Consider the following 20,071-nt stretch of genomic DNA (forward strand, 5'->3'; position numbering starts at 1 on the left):
TTTCATAAAAAAATATCTTTGCAGATACACAACACATAGATTTAATCAAGTTTAAATGCAATGGGCTAAAATATTTACAGCACGAACTCTTTAAATTTTTTTTTCAATGTTTTCTACTTTCATTTTCGCTTTTACGAAGCTTCAATCCGGAAAGTCAAATGGCAGCATTAAATAGAAGACGGGTAAATATATGTTTATCTCTAGCTTTTCTAATCTCTTTTTCATATGTTTGTTATAATTTCTATGCTATACTTTAAAGAGTTTATTAGTGTTCATCGTTCATATCGCACATCAGGTACCTTTTTATCATACAGACGACGTCCCTCATTGAGGGTGTTGTTTTTTACTATATCAGGTTGGGGCCTCTCGCCACTCAGCTTGTTTGGGTAATAATAATAATAATATCCCAAATGGGATATAAATTTACATTGCAAACAATTGTGTTAGATAAAAATGTAGTAAATCTTAATAAATGGAGAAAATGTATGACTGGACTGAGAATCGAACCCCCTGGATCCCTGTATCACTAGTCAGGTGCTGTACCAACTGAGCTATCCAGGCTGATATCCATGGCTCAAACCATTACAAATATATACATTGGATGCCACAATCCTGCAAGTTTTTCTGTGACCCACTAAGTGAAATTGACTCTACACTATGTGAGATTGATACCCATGATCAATTTTTGATGTAATTTCATAAATATGTGATATCCAATGTCCAAACCATTACATTCCTCAGTCCCTCCATAATTGTTTTTTGTAGACACAACCCAAGTTCTTATTGCCCCTGGCGTCCTGCAATTCCAGGGGTGGTCAATGGAACCAAATTATGTAATAGGAATCATGAATTAGCGCTACTTATGTCTGCATTGTGTATTGTATTTATAAATGATTTATTAACTGTATTCATGAATTAGCTCATTGTTGTCCGCACCAGAGCCGCTAAATTATGAAGCCCACTTTTTTTAGTACACATACAGTAACAATGTGATCTTGAAATTAACCAAATATTTGTTGTCTGTGTTGGTAATCATAAAACCTATATACTGTACACTTTCAGTTTAAAAATTTTTATGCTCTAGATATATCCTATTTGTAGGAATCACAAGATGATGAAGATTACTGGATGAAATCAACAGTCAATAAAAATAAAAGCAAGTTCAACATTTTTGATGATGATGTAAGTTGTTACCTACAGGTACCAAGTTTGTTTTATGTTCCAAAAATTCAGTTTACATTACAGCATGATTACAGGTACTAATAGGTCATTGATTTTTCTGTTTCCTAAAAATATTTTTTTATGAGTACATTGCAATTTATTGGCAAGAATTGTGATATACATGTATATAATAATAAGTGAATTATATTATAGTCAAACCTCATTATCTCGAACTTGATGGGACCAAAAAAAAAACTTTGAGATATCTGAGGATTCGAGATATCCAGGGTAAAATGCTTAAAGAATAAGAGATTGGGACTTCCAAATCACTTTGACATATTCATGGTATTTGAGATATCAGTGTTCGAGATACCAAAGTTTAACTGGATCTCAAAGCAAGAGACCTTCTAAGATTTTTATGCCCATTTTCTATCCATCCCAATTGTTATAGTTTTCTTGATTTTGTAATTTTTGCTAAGAGCATACACTATAATTATCTTAAACATATTTAATCTATCTATACTTATAACTCATTAATTATAGGTTACTGTGGAAACAGCTGAGGACTTGGCCAAATCCAAGAAACTCTTGTCTCAGTTTGATGAGGAGGATGTAGATACAGTTAACTGGGATGACACTCCTGTATCCAAGTCCATAACATCCTCAGCAATTAGTGGTGAGAGAATTAAGCATTCACAACCTTCTTATAAACTGTAATAGTCAACAGTATATAATAATGGCTTTACTGGTAATTCTATTGATATTTCCTGAAATCTTTTACTTTTTAGCTATATATTAAAAAATGATGTGAAAATAAAGAAATGTCCCTCACATATAATATGTTTATATGCAACTTAAATGAGTGAAGCTAGTTTTCCTGTTTTCTCTTTTTGGTTTATTTTTGAAATGCTGCTTTATTTATGCATGTATTTCCAATATTGTCCAGGCATGATTGAAATGCATGATGGTACAGTTCTTTTACCTCAGTTTACCAGCTAGACCTGTCTCCATCATTGCTTGTATATCAGTTTTCATGCAAATGCATCATATATATGCTTTGATCAACTACATAGTCAAACTGTCAAATATAAATAATTGTTCAAAGTTATGTTTATTTACAAATCAGACACTGCATCCTCTCTCCCTAAATCCTCGTACTCTACTGTGCCCAGCACCAGAAATGTTCCACCTTATATGACACATTCCAGATCACAGAGTGAAAGCTTTGGTAAGCCAGCATCATTCACAATAGGGCAAGCTTCACCCAGCTTGCATGCTCCATTGTAAATCATTTTATCAGCAAAGAGGATTTCTGAACATATTTTAGTACATGTAAATTTATAATTAATTCAGATGACCAAAATCACTGAGTATTTGAGCCATTTATGTGTATGGATCCCTCATCTTTTCAGTTTTGATTTAATTGTATGTGCATGAGAATTTCTCTGTATCAGTATATTAATGTATCTAAAATTTATGAAAAAATCTTTTGCATTTGTACATCATATTTTTGTTTGTTTGCTTGTTTTGTTGGCTATTTACATATATACTAGTAAGAAAACTGCATCTTGATATTTTTATCTGAAAGTGTACATTCACCATTAAAACTGTACTCTGTAGTCAATAAGAAAGTAATTAAAAATTAATTAATTCCTTTTTTTTCTTAAATGTATGTCATAATTGTCTTTGATCTGTATAGGTGTGACAGCTCGAGTATCTTTCACCCCTCCTTCACAGGAGCCCTCGTTTCCTGTTGTACAGTACAGTAAATCCCAGGAGAAACTCCAGACCCTCAGTTCCTCCACTAGTGCAGTCAGTATAGAGGACGGTAAGGGTATCCCTAAACCCTTAATACTTTATATTGTACAATGAAGCATTTCTTCAAATTGAATTTACTTTTATACAAGAAAAGTAATTTAAGACAGATATCTGTCAAATGGAAAAGCGCAACGTGTGAGAGATATTTATCTCCCTTGAGTTAAAACATTAGTAGTATTATTATTATATACCACTGTGACTTTATCCATGTATAAAATTTATTTTTTCAATTTACAGCAATATCCGGTTATAAATCTACGAACTCTAGCTCCAGAAATCAGGAGGAAGAAATTCAGTACCTGAAGAGGGCACTAAGGGTACATTGTTTATACATACTTAGTTGCATGTAGGATTCAGTGTTGCATAGTAATGTTTGATATTGAATTATTTAGAAGTCTTAATAATTTCAGTATTCAAAAGAAAATGTTAAAGGAAAAAGAGATATCCATAGGAAAATGTGCATGTATTTATTTATGATTTCAGAAAGCTAAAGAACTTAAATTTTCACCAGAAGAGACCATTAAGAAGATGGTACTAGGAGAGGTGAGAGTATTTACAATATGGAGAAATTTGATGACCTTTCATATATTATGACCTTCAATTTGTTGTAAATATACTTAAAATTTTTAAACTAATTCTAAAAAAGAGATTTCATATTCCAATTGCAAAACTTGAAGATATGGGAATTCTGCAGTTTATGTGTAGGATGTATGGATAGAAAATTAATCACTAATATGGGCAGAATGCATACATGTACTGTGTATTATCTTTTTGATGTTATTAAAATTTCAGCCATATAGTTTGGAAATATTTCGTTACAAGGAGGAAAAGCTACAACTTTTAGACAAAGCAATACAAGTACATGATGGGAATGCTATAACTGCTGTGAGTAACCAAAAGACCCTGTGAGAACTATAAATATTTCAATATGTACAGTTGTACACTGTATATTGTGGTTATAAAATCTTTTAATATTTTGCAATTAATATGGTCTAATGCTTTAATGATAGAGATTGCACAGGTGCTTTCTAATTGATAGATTTCTTTGCAGGTGGTTTTATTCCTGAAACAAACCATCAAACCCTCACTGTTTAATCTGGAGCTACAGAGGCGACCTGTAGCTGTCAATCATTATCTCAGCTATCTCAGGGCCCATTATGACTTCAAAGAACTCGGGGATGTCCTTGGGTGAGTATTGACACCAGGAAATCTCAGGTTAATCTCTGGTGGAGCAGGTGCTCATCTACAGTTAGGTGACTTAAGATATTTATAAGAAATACATTTGGTTGAAATAAGGTGCTTAGACTGGGGTTTAAAATGTTGATTATTGGCTATTGATTTAATGGATTTGGCAACATGATAAAATATTGAACAATAAAATTATTATTTTAAATTTAATCCATGCTGTAAGATAAATTTGTTAAACTGAGTTAAAATGACATGTACATGTATGCTAATATTGATCAATTGGACAAGATTTGATATCAAATAGTCAGACAAATGTTAAAATTCATCATGTTTTAGAACTTGAAAAGTAATCTTGATTTTTTTTCACTGTAGTTGCCAACTGTACAGCTATAAATGGTTTATTGCACAGGCAAACTATATGTATTATTCTTTTTCACAGTATTATTCTACAATAATTGAATTTCATATTCTATTTCACAATTGACTGATGCATGAAAAATAGTGATAAGGTGTCTTTAAATATTCTCTCTTTTATGTCTAACAATGTATTGTTTGTCCATAGGATGCTGAACAGAACAGAAGAGGCTGCAGTAAGACACTTAGGGATTTATTAATTGCAAATTTAAATAAAATCAAAGAAAAGAAATTAAAGATTTAATATCAAATAGTTAGACAAATTTTAATATTCATCCTGTTTTACAACTTGAAAAGATCTTGATTTTTGATGAATTCTGAATCAATCCTGATGATGAGATGCTGAGCTATCTGTTGTGTAGATTCTGAAGTACAAACAAGCTGTGGGTACGTCTGATGTCAGAGGAAAAATGGCTGCATTGAAAGGATGCTTAAAGTAAATGTTCTGTCTTGAGAAAATGTAAAAGAAATTCTTGTAAAAAGATTATTTCTTACTGTGACCTTAATAATTGTATACATGTAATATCTGAAGAAAAATACTAGTACTCCTCTGCTAAAAGAGAACAACTGACAGATCTAATGTTTCCTGCATTGACTTAAACAACGATTTGCCTTTAATTAATTCCATCCTCTGACAAAAGATTTTCTTTAATTTATATAGAAAAGTTCTATTGTAAGGAGAGAGAATCATTCTCCCCTACAAATGTGCACAGTTATAAGTACATGCACACTCGATAATGTATCCCAAACTGTTATAAAGTAAAGACATGCAAACCATATTTAGAACACACATGCTGATTTCTCCTATCAGTTTTTACAATAAATGACAAAATCTCTTTTTTTTCAATGACATGTTAATCTGTGCCAAGTATCACAGAAAAAAAAATTTACCCTATACCAGTGCTTTAAAGTAAAACTGAATTCACCCCACTTATCAATACTTTCCTTTGTATTTTACCTTTAACAAAGTATATACCATTGTCTATTAGGGTAACACCTCTTCAATTAACAGTTTTACATTTGTGCACATTTCTTTTATATAGAGCTCATTTCCTTCCTGATCCTGATTTAACTCATGAGGCTAATTTAGTAGAGCAGCATGCTTCCCTGCTGGAGAGACAATGGCCAATAGAGGTAGGTCATCTACTCATTTTAAACAAAGAGGATGCGGATGCTTTCTTCCTCAAAACCTTGATTCATATCTACATTTTAAAGTCTGTAATTATAAACTTAGAAGTTAAGCGACTTATGCAATTCTTCAAGGTCTTTATAATTGTAGGCAATTGAAACCTTTTATGAGATAGGAATATCAGTAGATGCCTCATCTAACTCTTATTGAATTTAAGATGAAATTTAAATCTGATTGAAATAGAATATTAGGGTGCCAGAGTTTACAAAAAAGAGAAATAAATCCAATCTTTTGTACTCATGTATGGATGTAGATAATTGTGTGTTTCACTGTAGGATGCTGACAGTAAAGCTGAGGCCCAGGGGAGTCCTGTATTTAAGCAGCACCCACGTAAAGTCAGCATCCTAAACATGCCCCTGATAACAACCTTGTATTATTGCTGCTTCTACCATGGCAGAGATGCTGAGGTGAGCTGAATTTACTTGATTCTTCCTAGATATACAGTTTTTTCATGACCCAACATCACAGTGGCACATAGAGGCAGTTTCCCCTGGAAACATGGTCATTTTTTTTATACCAACATTAACTGTATTTTCCTAGTGTAAAACTCTTCCCAAAAAATAAATGAAAAAGGCTACTTATAAAATATAGGTAAAAAAGCTAATCAGCAATTTTTTTCTACCCATGGGAAAGGGTCCGGTACCGGTTCAATTGGGAAAAATTAGCATCGAAGTAGAACAAAGGAGTAAGGAGAATTTTCTGTCATTTAAACAAATGAAACGTATTTTGCATTTATTCCATTTTCATTACCTATTACTCCATGTTTTAAAGAATAAACAACAATTATTTATTGTTTTTCATATCAATGTCCCTAGTTATCGCATTTTCATGCTTTCAATTTGTCAAAATGTATGACACTACGCTGTTTACACCACAGGTTCCGCCATCCACGACTGATCTCTACTTTCGATTTAAGTGGAATTGAAACAGTCAATTTGTACAATGTTTCATACGAAAAGAAATACGATGTCATCGTAGTCTGTTGCTTGGCAGTTTAACTGGGAATTTTTAGTCTCATAATTGGGGAAAATTAATATTTTTTGGCATTGGGAATGGTACCGTTTATCGGTACCAGATATATAAGGAAAAAAAAAATGCTGCTAATATAGAAAGGATTTTTGTATTATCTGCACTGTAGACTGTACAAAACCCTGTAGATACTGATTTTATCTCTTTCTAGTTGAACATTTTTTAAGGTAGACATTGCAGGGTGCAAAAACAGCAACATCAAAATTTTCATGATATATTTTTTAACTTATATCAGGTTGTTTAGGATTGATTGTTTTAAGGAGCACTATATTTTCTGGCAAATAGGAGCACCATAGAAATAAGTACCACTAGTCCGTAGTCTCGTCCCATGGGCGATTTATGATTAAGACTTTCTCTCACTCCACATTGGCACCATGTGTTTGTACCAAGATCCTGCCCCAGTATTACTGGTTTGGTTTATAATATGGTATTATAAACTGTTAGCAGTTATATGTCAGACTGCAAGTTTTAAAGCCACTTTCAATTCTAATTTTATGTTCTCAGGTACATGTTCTGTGTAACTTAAAATTTATAAGTACATGTACCCATGGTACCAGGCCACCTTAAAGAAATTTACACACATTTTGATGTTTTATCAATTTAAAACCATATATTATTATTTGCAGAATCTGTTGACATCCCCTGTAGCTATTAAGAAGCAGCACCAGGTAAATTATTTTCTTTAGTCTAATCACAATAACTGTGTAAAATAAAGATGTATCAAACCTTTTAAAGAGAAAAAAAAAATAAAATAGCAGCTTACATTAAATAAGTATATGTCTTAGTTATCAGACAAACAGTACATATGGACTGCTCTGTCAGCAAGGTCAAGGTTAAGGCACTGGACAGGCATTGAGGAACTCCTTACAGCCAAGGTAAGAAATGACCTTGACAGAAAGTTTCATTAGTGACTTTTGAACTACACACTAAAGATTGTAACCTTGACATTTACTCCAGGGATGAGGTTATTATTAAAATCTTTTTGAGATCCGTTGTAAAACATTGATTGCAGTTAGATGTTTATTGTAGGTTTGGGGTTTAAAGCCTTTGCATGACTGAATAGGGACTTTACAGTAGGAAATGACTACTATTCTTAAAGAGTTGTAATTTGAAATAATCACTTTATCTCCTTTGTTACTTAATCCAAAGAAAAAAAAAGTAATACATGGATTTCAACATGTACATGGCATGTAGGATCCAAGAATTTTTTTTGGATGGGGGGTCCACACCCACTCAAAATAGCCAACTCAGAATTTTTTTCCTACATTAATACATATGATTCTCCTTACCATTTTACCAGGGGTTCCTGTTTTTTAGGGGGGTGTCCAAGGTCATTTTTTGGTAATATATAAATTTATTGTCTATGAAAATGCCAATGAGTGAGGGGGGTACAGACATCCCTGACCTGCCCCCCCCCCCCCCACCCCCCAACCTTTCCTCTGTAGATCATGCATGGAACTGCCTAGTTATCATTAGATACATGTTAGCTGCAATAACTTATTTTATAGCAGGTTCTTTAAATCATGTGTTTGGATATTCAAAATTTAAGGAGTGGAATGCATTGTAGGTATAAAACTTAGATATTTTACAGGTACTTTATGTATCACCACAACTTTTTTTTTGAAAACACATTTTCAGTTTGACTTACATGTATTTCCCATTAATAGGGCTGGTTTGGTAGCACTAAAAATGTATCAGTGATTGGTTTTGACAAAGTCTGTGAAATCTTACATAAGACATCAGCTCCGGAAGAGGTGAGTGAATTATTCCCCCTTAAATATTATACTTTGAAATCAATTAATGGTGGTAGATATACAGTAGTGCTCAGAGGGATGAAAATATAAAATTTTCTAGAATAAGGATATTCTGCAAAGAGATGCTATGATATTGCATTAGTGAATATCATTGTGAAGGTAATTCAGTCCCTTTATTTCATGTTTATTGATCATTTTGTTTTCCTTAGATATTGTCAAAGTATCTGAGAATGATAGATGGCTCCGAGAAACGATTCAATCTGGCCAGGAAATACAAATGTCATGAGGTGGTGGTGGAGGTGAGAATTCAATGAATTATAAAATAAAAAATGAAATAGAAGATGGAAAAAAAATCATTTATATAATTTTTTATTTTCTGACAAGGGCTTCAGACTGATTAGCTTATTTTTTTCATTGAATTTGATATAGCTAGAAAAAATGTACCCCAGGCAAATAAATATCATTCAAATTTAGAAGAGTCCTTAAAAAACTTTGCATTAAAACAGACCAATATTGGATTGGTATAATTGCATATACAAGGGTCATTCAAAAAAATATACAGAAAATTTCGTTCTTCATTATATTATTTTAAAGAAATTTAAGATCAACACATTGTGGTATGTAAAAACATTTACTGTATAACAGGTATTTTTGCTATTGTCCATTTGTTGCGAAATTTTGCAGATAGAGATCTGCAGAAATTACAGTCGCAAAATATTCCTTAAATATTAATTCAGAAATTCTGTACATGCAAGTGGTGCTTATGTCAGTCAACTGATTTAATGTTATTTCAAAACTCCTTACTCTATATTCTAAAAGAAATATGCATATTAAGCCATGCAGATGTATGAAATGAAAGGGATTTGAAAATAATTTATTAAGACTTACTTATAGATGGTAGAGTTTAGTATCAGTTTAATGTACCGGGTATGTTGGGTCAACGTGTTATTAAATGAATTTAATACTATGTAAAACATGGCAGTGTTTTGCCAAATCCTTAGAATCTGGTATCCATATCCCATAAATTTTTGTGGTATAATGCAAATGAAGAAATTAAAAATGCAGAAATTAATAATTTACTACCTTTCAGGGGTCAATTCACAAAAATTTCCAACCACAGAAAATACCCATTATACTGTATTTTTTTTTTGTACGTGCAGTTTCATTCCATTTGACCAAATGGAACCCATGTTATTACATTATGTTTTGTCACCAGGGAGCAATCTTATCAATGTCAAAAACACAACATTATGAAAATATTCAACCTCTTCATTTCACACACAGTCTGTAGTGCCTTACCCATTCATTAAAAAGATTTCTCGACCACTTTACACTTATAGTTGCTGACAATAATTCAAATCTCAAAATAGTTCATTAATGCCTTCAATTTTTTTTACCATGTAACCTGCTTTCACAATGGTTAAGCACACAACCCTTTCCAATACATAATTAACGGTTTTAAGAGATTTTTTCTGCTTGGGGTGTATATGCTTTTCAGTGTTTATTTAGCTGAAAGTTTATTGTTTAGCTGTAAACCTTGTCAGTCCTCAGTGTCCAATATGGAATGTTCAGTAATAAATTGTTCTTAAACTGTATATTCTTTTGTTACATATAAATGATAATCCATTTCCTTGGAGGTCGTCCATCAACCAATACAGAGTCCCTAAAACTCAAAATAAATTCCCATGACATTTATGCGCATAAGGACAGCTAACTTTTGATGTTTTCTGCTTCCTATAGCTTTTTCTGAGTTTATTATGGCTTTTCCCCAAGTGCAACATAAAATTCTATTGCGTCCTGCGAAGTCATTTTTTTAACCCTTTCAATGAGAACTACCTGTCTTCTGCAAGAAAATTTCTGTTCAGCAAAGCAATATATAACATCTAAATTTGTCATAAAAATTGGTCTAACCATACTCAATTTGAGTGTTTAAATTTTGTTCTAATGCCATTTTACAGATGTAAAACTAAATTGACATTATAAAGTGCATGTATTGTGATTACTATACTTAATTTTGACTTGCTCCATGACCCCATTTTTACAAATTTAAATTGTAAATAAATCTGAAATATAGCATGATATATTTGAATTTTTTAACCCAACTAATTTGGATTTATTGCTAAAATATTCCTATTTGAAGTTGAGTAAAAAAAAATTTTTTAAATGTCTAATTTTTTGAATGACCCACATAAAACCAAGCTGAAGCGTATATTGGACTTGTTATTGGGTTAATTATGGAAAACAGAATTTGACATGCAGTAATAAATCAAAGTTTAAAATTTTTTTCCTGTGTAGACTTTGGTAAGTTTACGAGATCGTGCTGAACTACAGGCATATGCTAGTAAATTACCACCAGGGTCCCAGGGAGTGAAGATGGCACAGGATGCTCTTCGTTCCTCGGTAAGTCTTGCAGCATCCAAGAAAAATAAAATTTTTCGATCATTTCCATATATCTCACTTTTATTCAGTTAACATTGTAGTTTTTTATATTGCTGACCAACTATCATTTTGTCTGCTGTTAAAGTTTTTCTATCTTACATGTATCTTGCCTGTATATCTTCACGTTTTCTCGATGGCGAGTAAAAGGTTTACCGTAAGTTCTGGGTTAAGTGGACACAGTGACTAAAGTGTTCTATTATTGATATGTGTGGTATTACAAAATGGTGTTTTCATTTACACTCTTGATCTACTAGTATACAGTATGATGTTTATGACATTAATGAAAAATTCCAAATAAAATTCCTTTTTCTTTATATTTAAGACAATCAAGTGGAAAACATGAAGAGACAGATTGATGGTGTCTATCCTGTAGCTGTGATATTTGTTCATGAGAGAACACAGATTTTATAACAATAATGTTTGATTTGCTAGACTTGATCTAGTGGTCAAACTTTGGGCAGCCAGTGGACAAACAGACTAAAATTTTGATTGGTAATACAACCTTTACAAAGAGCAGAATGTCCACTATTTATTCTATATCTAGAGTTGTTTGCCAACAAATGAAGACAGAGATGATAAAAATGGTTAAAAGTTAGAATGTCCACTATTTATTCTATATCTAGAGTTGTTTGCCAACAAATGAAGACAGAGATGATAAAAATGGTTAAAAGTTAGTAAATTTGTGATTTGTGTGGGAGACTCTTTGAAAATCTTCATCAAATGTTTATACTGTAAATGTATTACATGTGGGTGTGTATTCTCTTGAGCGCCTTTGTCAGGAACCAGCTTCCACTAAATCAAATACATCACCATACATAAACATTAATATATATATACATTTAGAAATGTACTAAATCATGTTGAAAATCAATTTCTGCCAAATGTACATGCTAAATAGTAGCAATTTGTCAAGTTCTTCTATAAAAGAATCATTAGCTACTAGTGAGTACTAGCCACAATAAGTTTGTTTTAAATACTGGCATATATAAATAGAAATGTACTTTCTACCTTGTGGGATGATATTTGATACACTGTAATTGTCTATATATGAACTTTAAACATGAATAAGACTAAGGAGTAATTTAAACAGTTTGTCAATTTATTAGATCACCCGAGTCACTCAGATGACCTACTGCTATCTGTTGTCGTCCATCATCATGCTGTGTACATCATGCATTGTCCATCGTGTGTCGGTCATAAACTTTTTAACATTTTCATCATCTTCTTATGAACCGTTTAACCAATTCTAACCAATTTTAGTACAGTGTATATATATGTAGCATTTATGGGTCAAGGGGAACCAAAATTGTTAACTTTGTGGTCCCAGTGCCCCTGGGGTATGAGGGATGGGGCCAAAACCATAAAAATTAATACAATTTTCCAAAAATCTTCTCCTTGACATCAAGCAGTCAAACTGTTGGCATGATTATGACAAGCAATGAGTCCTTTAAATTGAATTACGGAATTCATGGCTCCTTGGTCAGGGGCTCTGGTATTTGGATGGGCCTTTATGATAATCGGGTGAAAACGCATTATTTCTTTCAAAACTTCTTTTTTAGTCCTGGGTATTAAGTAAACAGACTAAGTGCATGGTTATGATGAGCAGGGGTGCCTCTTCCAAAATTGTGAGATTCATGCTCCTGGGTCAGGGGTTCTGGTGCCAGGGCTGGGCTCTATTGATTATATAGTGAAAATGCATAAATTCTCTTAAAATTTTCTTTGCCCCTGAGTATTTATCAGACTAACATCGCATGGTTATTATGAGCAAGGTGCCTCTTCTAAATTTGTTAAATTCATGGTCTCTGGGTCAGGGGAGCTGGTGTTAGGTTGGGGCTCTATTGTTTATATAGTGAAAATGCAGTATTTCTTTGAAAATCTTCTTCCATGCTGCTTGGTATTTTGCAAACATATTCATCTTCAATTTATCTTTGTTTATACTTGTGTGGATCCTTTACAGTGTTGTTAACTGTTATTTTATACTCAGGTGACTGTTAAGGCCCTTAGACTTCTTGTATCTTTTGTATATTATTACATACTGTATGTTCCCATATGGTATATATCTTAATTATAGATATCTTAAGCTTCCTGATATCTACTGCTGCATGCAGTGTTGAAATCGCTAACAAATATAGAGAATACATTGATATTTTTTATTTATTTATTCAAATTTATTCAAATTGTTATTTGATTAAAAACAAATCCTCTCATTGTGTTGGTAGTCCTTTAAATTTATGGAACATTCCTTTTCCTGATTATTAATAATGATGTCTTTTATTTACCATCTTTGTCACTATTTGACTAACAAGCCCCCCCCCTCCCCCCCCAGCAGAGCATCCCCTCACAATGTCATTTCATCTTGAGAACAGTCTCACATATTGCACTGATCATTAAATAATATTAGAATACACTTGATTTCTTTTTAGGTCACCTGAGTAACTTCAGGACAAGGAATGATCAGAAAAGCTCACTTGAGCTTTCAGCTTCCCCCATTTTGATCCCACTGTACACCCAGGGCCCATGATTTGAACAAAATATCTACACAATTTGAGATTACTTGCTTCTTAATTGCAGTTGATAGCATTGTCAAATTAAAATAGTTCTATTAGCTAGCCATAATTTTCAAAATTAACTTGATGTAAAGATTTAAAATTAATTTGATATTTATGATATAGTATTTTTATGCTGATTTTAAGATCACCTGAGTTTACTCAGGTGACCTATTGCTATTTTTTTTTGTCCGTCATTGTGCGTCGAGTGTTAGCATTTATACATTTTCAGCTTCTGCTCTGGAGCCACTGAACCAATTTCAACCAATTTTGGCATATAGCATCTATGAGTGAAAAGGTACATAAGTTGTAAAATTCATGGCTCCTGCCCCCCAGGGCCCTGAGGGGTGGGGCTAAAACCATAAAAATTAATGCAATCTTTAAAAATCTTCTTTTTTACTCCTGGACATCAAGCAATCAAACTGCTGGCATGATTGTAATAAGCATTGAGTTCTCTACCAAAATTGTGAAATTCATGGCCCCTGGGTCAGGGGTTCTGGTGCAAGGGTGGGGCCTCTGTTGAACATATAGTGAAATTGCATTATTTCTTTTAAAAATCTTCTCCTTTGCTCCTGGGTATTAAGGAAACAAATTAAATTCACAGTTATGATGAGGAAGGGTGCTCTTCCAAAATTGTGAATTTCATGGCCCCTGGGTCAGGGGTTCTGGTGTTAGGTGGAGCTCTAATGATTATATAATGAAAATGCTTTAATTCTTTGAAAATCTTCTCCTCTGCTCCTGTGTATTAATGAAACAAACTAAATGCATAGTTGTGATGAAGAAGGATGCCTCTTCCAAAATTGTGAATTTCATGGCCCCTGGGTCGGGGGTTCTGGTGTTAGGGCAGGCCTCTAATGGTTATAGAGTGAAAATGCATTAACTCTTTGAAAATCTTCTCCTTTGCTCCTGGGTATTAATGAAACAAACTAAATGCATAGTTATGATTGGGACAGATGCCTCTTCCAACTAAGTACATAGTTTTGATGAGGAAGAGTGCCTTTTCCAAAATTTTGAATTTCATGGCCCCTGGGTCAGGGGTTCTGGTGTTAGGACAGGGCTCTAGTTATTGTATAGTGAAAATCCATAAATTCTTTAAAAATCTTCTCCTCTGCTCCTGGGTATTAATGAAACAAACTAAATGCATAGTTATGATTGAGACAGATGCCTCTTCCAAAATATTGAATTTCATGACCCCTGGGTCAGGAGTTCTGGTCTTAGGGCTGGGCTCTAATGATTATATAGTGAAAATGCATTAATTCTTTGAAAATCTTCTCCTCTGCTCCTTGGTATTAAGGAAACAAACTAAATGCATAATTATGATGAAGAAGGGTGCCTCTTCCAAATTTGTGATGGATGTGGCCCGTTGGTTAGGGGTTCCGTGGAGGGGGGTATTTAATACATACTGAAAATAAATTAATGTTCTTTTGCTCTGGGGTATTAAGTAAACAATCTAAATGCATAGTCATGATGAGGAAGATTGCCTCTTCCAAAATTGGTAATTTTAAGGCCCCTGAGTCAAGGGTTCTGGTATTTGGACAAGGCTGTATTGAGTAAATAGCAGAAATGCTTATAATACTTTGAAAATCTTCTCCTCTGCCCTTGAGTATTAAGCAAACACACTAAATGCAATAATGTAAATGTTTAAGTAAAAGTGCCTTTTCTCTGCTCCTGGGTATTAGAGCCTTGTCCAAATACCAGAACCCTTGACTCAGGGGCCATGAAATTACCAATTTTGGAAGACCCTTGGTGGCTGCATATCTATTAAAAATTAAGGTATGTAATTTTAAAGCTAGTCCATGTATTATGACCTCATGAATTGCATCATTATCCTCAAATCTTGATAATTTCCTCAAAAAATGGCCAAAACTTTAAGCTGTTCTTCAATATTTTGCATAGACTCCAACCTCTGATACAGAATGTTCAATTATATAATGAAAGAACTGTTTCAAATAATTATAATCTGTGTTTTATTTTCGGGATTGAGGGGTGTGCACATATTTTAATTCTTTGCTGAGGTACTCAGATACTCCCATTTTCTCAAGTATCAACATGACTTATCATGGCCATGTTGTTATTGAGAAGATTTTTTTAAATTCCTACATATACCCTTGTAAAACTGTAATCTATTGTGGTCCCACCCTACCTCCTAAAGCCATGATTTGAACAAACATAAATCTACACCACTTGAGAATGCTTGCATATTAAGATTATTAATTGGCCTTGCTGTTCTTGCGAAGAATTTTTAAAAATATTTTTCCCCCTACATATTCCAGTGTTAAACTTTGATCTTCTATTGTAGCCCCACCCTACCCCCTGGGGCTATGATTTCAACAAATCTGAATCTATACTATGTCTGAAAGCTTTCACATTTGTTTCATCTTTTCTGGCCCAGTGGTTCTGGAGAAGAAAAATTGTTAAGACACCCACACTATTTTTGCCTTTTCTTGATTATTTTCCCTTTCAAGAGGGTATGGTCCTTCATTTGAACAAACTTGAATCCCCTTTACCCAAAGATGCTTTTTGGCAAGTTTGGTCAAAATTGGTCTAGTGGTTCTGGAGAAGAAGTCGAAAATGTGAAAAATTTACAGACGGACAGCTAGACAGACGGACGACAGACAAAATGTGATCAGAAAAGGTCTAGTGGTTATGGAGAAGTGTAAAATGTGAAAAGTTAACAGATAGATTCCAACGAAAATCTCACATGAGCTTTCAGCTCAGGTGAGCTAATAAAAAAAGTGTGGAGGTTTGGAATGGGAAGGTGTTGGCTTGAGGTGGATTTATAGGGGGTTGTATGCTTAAATAAAGTTTTCCAGTACTCTATTTTTCTTAACAAAATAAATGAATCATCAAGATAGAAAAATATCTTAAAAGTATAAATGTATTTTCTCCACATGATCAAAAGATCCCCATACTAGCACCAGAACCCCTTGCCCAGTGGTCATGAATTCCACAAAACTGGTAGGGCACCCTTACCAATTATAACTTTGTTCTTGGTTTGCCTGCTGGATGCCCAGGAGTAGAGAAGGTAAATGATCAATAGAGGTCCGTCCTAACTCCGGAACCCCAGACCCTGGGGTCAGAGTAGGCCATGAAATTCATTATTTTCGTTCCCCTTGACCACGGCCGACAACGTACGAAAACGGAATACATGCAGGAATATAAATATTTAAATCTATTTCTGAAGAACAGCTTGGTGATACCTAGTTATGTTGATATACTAGCATCCCGATATAGTCACTCCAATAATGAACATAAGGCTAAGGCAGTGTTAAAATAGGGTCAAAGTTTGAAATAGCAATATGTGTATAACACTGTATATGCACAGCGAAAAAAAAATCTCCAGAAAACTCTCAAGAACAGAAGTGCAACTGTTCGTCTTTAGCTTAGATGGCCCATTCTTAAAGGGTAAAGGGCATTCACGATTTTTGAAAATAAGGACAACGTGTTTTTTTTTTTTTTTTTGTGGGGGGGGGGGGGGGGGAGGGGGTGTCCAAGGACATTTTTTTTCTTCTTTTTACATAGAAATGTAATAATTCTTAAATTCAAAGGGGAGAGACACCCCCATCCTCTAGATCCGTGCATGTCAGTAATGAATATATGATAACTGCAATCTTGTTTTGATATTTAACAAATATATCTGTTTATAGTCGAAGTAGTTTTATGCATGAAACATTTGAAATAATTTGGTTTATTCGGTCTGAAAAGCAGTCTAATTCAAAATGCAATAAAATTATTAGGAGTCTCAGAGATTGACAAAAATAGCAGTAGATCCACAAAAGTAGATATTCAAGGTGACAATATTGCGAAGTTCTTGCATTGGGACCTATAAACAAATCTGATTTGAAAGATTGCAAGCAATCAGTAGTCAAATAGTCACGATTTCACAAAATTTATAAGTTCATATAACGCAGTTTTCTTAACAAGAAATATTAACCAGCGGAGATTTGTAAGATTGTCTTTATATTTAATGTGCCGTGCACTATTGTATATGCACATTCCAAGGGCAGACACAGGGATTTATTTTCCGTTGTTTTTTTTTGGGGGGGAGGGGGGTTGAATAGAGGTAGGGGGAGAGGATGGGGATTATAGACTATCTCATTACTGAGATTTTTTTTACAAAAGTGAAAAGAAAAACTGACCCCCACTCCCCCACCTCCGCTGGATCTGCCAATACAATCATTTATTTTTCAGTTACGCCATCTAAAGACAAGAAAGAAGAATTCAAATTACCCTACATTTATTGTTCAAATGGTCTTGAATATGTATATATATAATGATGGACTACAATGTTAGTTTTCGTTTTGTCAGTGCCTGGAGGAAGAATTCTGGAATGTCTAAGAAGTTGTTACTCTGTAAAGATGAATTTCTGAATTGTACATAGGTTAGGACATTTTACGAAGTTTTTGTCATATAGAACCATTTAGATCCGTTTCATAAAAGTCGTAACTCTACGTAAATTCGGGACTAGCGTGAATATTTGCATTTTCTTTGGCCCAAAATTTTTACTTGTGGTTTTAGGCGTAAATTTGGGCGTAACTATAAAATATTTCGACTTTACTTATATGAAATCGATACAATCATTCTTTAAGGAAATTGACAGTTTTGGGGAGTTTTTTTTTTCAACACAACGATGCATTTTTTAAACCTACATATTGTGAGGGTACTAGTATTGAAAGGGGGGGGGCTAACGGAACGTAATTGACAGTATTTACATAACTTATTTTAATTTTCTTCGTAAGAAATGCCTTACTAAGGATTCATTCGATCACTATCTCTCAAGTTCTGACAATCCTCAGGCCCGTTTTTTTTTTTTTTTTTGCTTGTCAAGAAATTTTTGGTAGTTGATAGTGCCCCCTCAACTGAAAATGTATGGCTGTGCCCCCCCCCCCCCCCAACTGAAATTGCTTCCTACGGGCCTGATTGTCACAAGAAATACACATGTCATATATGAAAGTCCTAGACCAACCATTCAGAAAATATGGCAAGGGTTTAAATATTTCAAAAGTAAGTTATACTCCAAGGTAAAGGACGTGATGTCAAAAATATTGCTACCAAAGGAAAGGTCTTGTCACAAGAAATACATAAGTGAAATACGAAGGGTCTAGAAGCAACCGTTTAAAAGTTATAGGTAAGGTTAAAGTTTTTACAAATGTACAACCTAAATTTCAAAGGTCAAGGTCAGGAGGTAAAATTTTGGTAACCAAAGGAAGGTCTTGTCAAAAGGAATATACATTTGATATATGAAAGCCCTAGCACCAACTATTCAAAAGGTTTGACCGGGTTGAAGTTTTTCAAAAGTAGGTGAAACTCCAAGGTCTAAGATCAAAAGGTCAAAAGTGTTGCTATCCAAAGAAAGGTCTGGTCGCATGAAATATACATGTGAAATATAAAAGCCCTAGCACCAACCACTCAAAAGTTATGGCAAAGGTTAATCTTTAGAAAATTTTTGCAAAAGTAGGTCAAACTTCAAGGTCAGAGATCAGATCAAAATGTTGGTACTCGAAGAAATGTCTTGTCAAGGGAATATGAAAGCCCTAGCACCAACCATTCAAAAGTTACGGATAAGGTCGAAGTTTTCGCGGACAAAGAGACAAGCAAATTAACAGACAAACCAAAACTATATGCTCCCGAATCGTCGATTGCAGGTGCATAATGATGGTCACGATTATTGGGTTTTGCGCATGAGCAATGCTGCACGTTTTCAAGGACTTTAGTCAGAAAACAACTAGATTTATCCGCTTCATGAAATGCAAAATACGCCCGACTAAGTTTCGGCGTACGTCAGGGTGTTCTATAGCAAAGATTCTCCCCTTCAGAAATTCCACGGGGAAGATTTGCTGTAAAGAAAAACTTCCCCCGGATAATTTGCAGTATAGCAATTTTCACCTACGGAAGAAATGCTGTATTATAATCTTTCCATAATGATCATAGTGATTGAATTTTCTCTTGAATGATATTTTTATATCTCAAGTTTCTGTACCTTAAAAAAGACGGATTTCACTTCAGCGTTAATAAGCGTTCTAATTTTGATGTTCTTTGATGATGCGGTTGATTTCCAGGCTGGACTTAGTATTGCAAAAGCCTATATTTCCTTGCTTAGTCTGGTTTCAACGTCTTTGTCAGTAGTATCCGTTTTTCCCTCATGATACTCAGTACTACCAAGGTGAGTAAATTTGTTGAATTGTCCAATATATTTTTCGAATGTTACTCCTTTCTTTGTCATAACCTACATTAAAGTTTGTACGTTTGTTTTTATTGATCTCAAACCTTAGAACTTGTTCCTCTTGCTCTTCTATCAAAAGATTGTCTTGTTACCAAGTATATAGCTATCAGAAACAGTGTAGATGAGAGGAGCCTACCTTGTTTAACCCCAGTTTTCACAGCAAATGATTTTGTCAGTTATTTCAGGTATTATTTGTTCATCAGTCTCCGCACAGTGACTTTATCATGTTGCCGATCTCACCTGAGATTCAATATGCAATAAAATGCTTTTTCAATATCGATGAAGTTGAAGTAAATTGATGATTGCCTTC

General features: G+C 33.9%; 1 protein-coding gene across 2 annotated transcripts; it reads left to right on the forward strand.

Annotated features, from left to right (window-relative positions):
* Window positions 1–145: 145 nt before the first annotated feature.
* Window positions 146–12,079, forward strand: LOC133182046 (spermatogenesis-defective protein 39 homolog). Of its 2 annotated transcripts, XM_061316754.1 has the most exons (19): window positions 146–182; window positions 1,102–1,182; window positions 1,705–1,837; window positions 2,288–2,389; window positions 2,861–2,989; window positions 3,217–3,296; window positions 3,463–3,522; window positions 3,772–3,864; window positions 4,031–4,167; window positions 4,730–4,757; window positions 4,944–5,017; window positions 5,625–5,715; window positions 6,046–6,177; window positions 7,426–7,467; window positions 7,585–7,674; window positions 8,467–8,553; window positions 8,763–8,852; window positions 10,849–10,953; window positions 11,315–12,079. In XM_061316754.1, the coding sequence occupies exons 1-19, from the start codon at window positions 159–161 to the stop codon at window positions 11,333–11,335; spliced, it is 1,599 nt and encodes a 532-aa protein (XP_061172738.1). In that variant the 5' UTR covers window positions 146–158; the 3' UTR covers window positions 11,336–12,079. The 2 variants fall into 2 exon arrangements, with proteins under 2 accessions (XP_061172738.1, XP_061172739.1); XM_061316755.1 differs by lacking the exon at window positions 2,288–2,389.
* Window positions 12,080–20,071: the final 7,992 nt, after the last annotated feature.

Source organism: Saccostrea echinata, unplaced genomic scaffold (genome assembly GCF_033153115.1).
Source record: "Saccostrea echinata isolate AGI-Se365-2 ecotype Australia unplaced genomic scaffold, CSIRO_AGI_Sech_v1 ptg000009l, whole genome shotgun sequence".
Taxonomy (NCBI): Eukaryota; Metazoa; Mollusca; class Bivalvia; order Ostreida; family Ostreidae; genus Saccostrea; species Saccostrea echinata.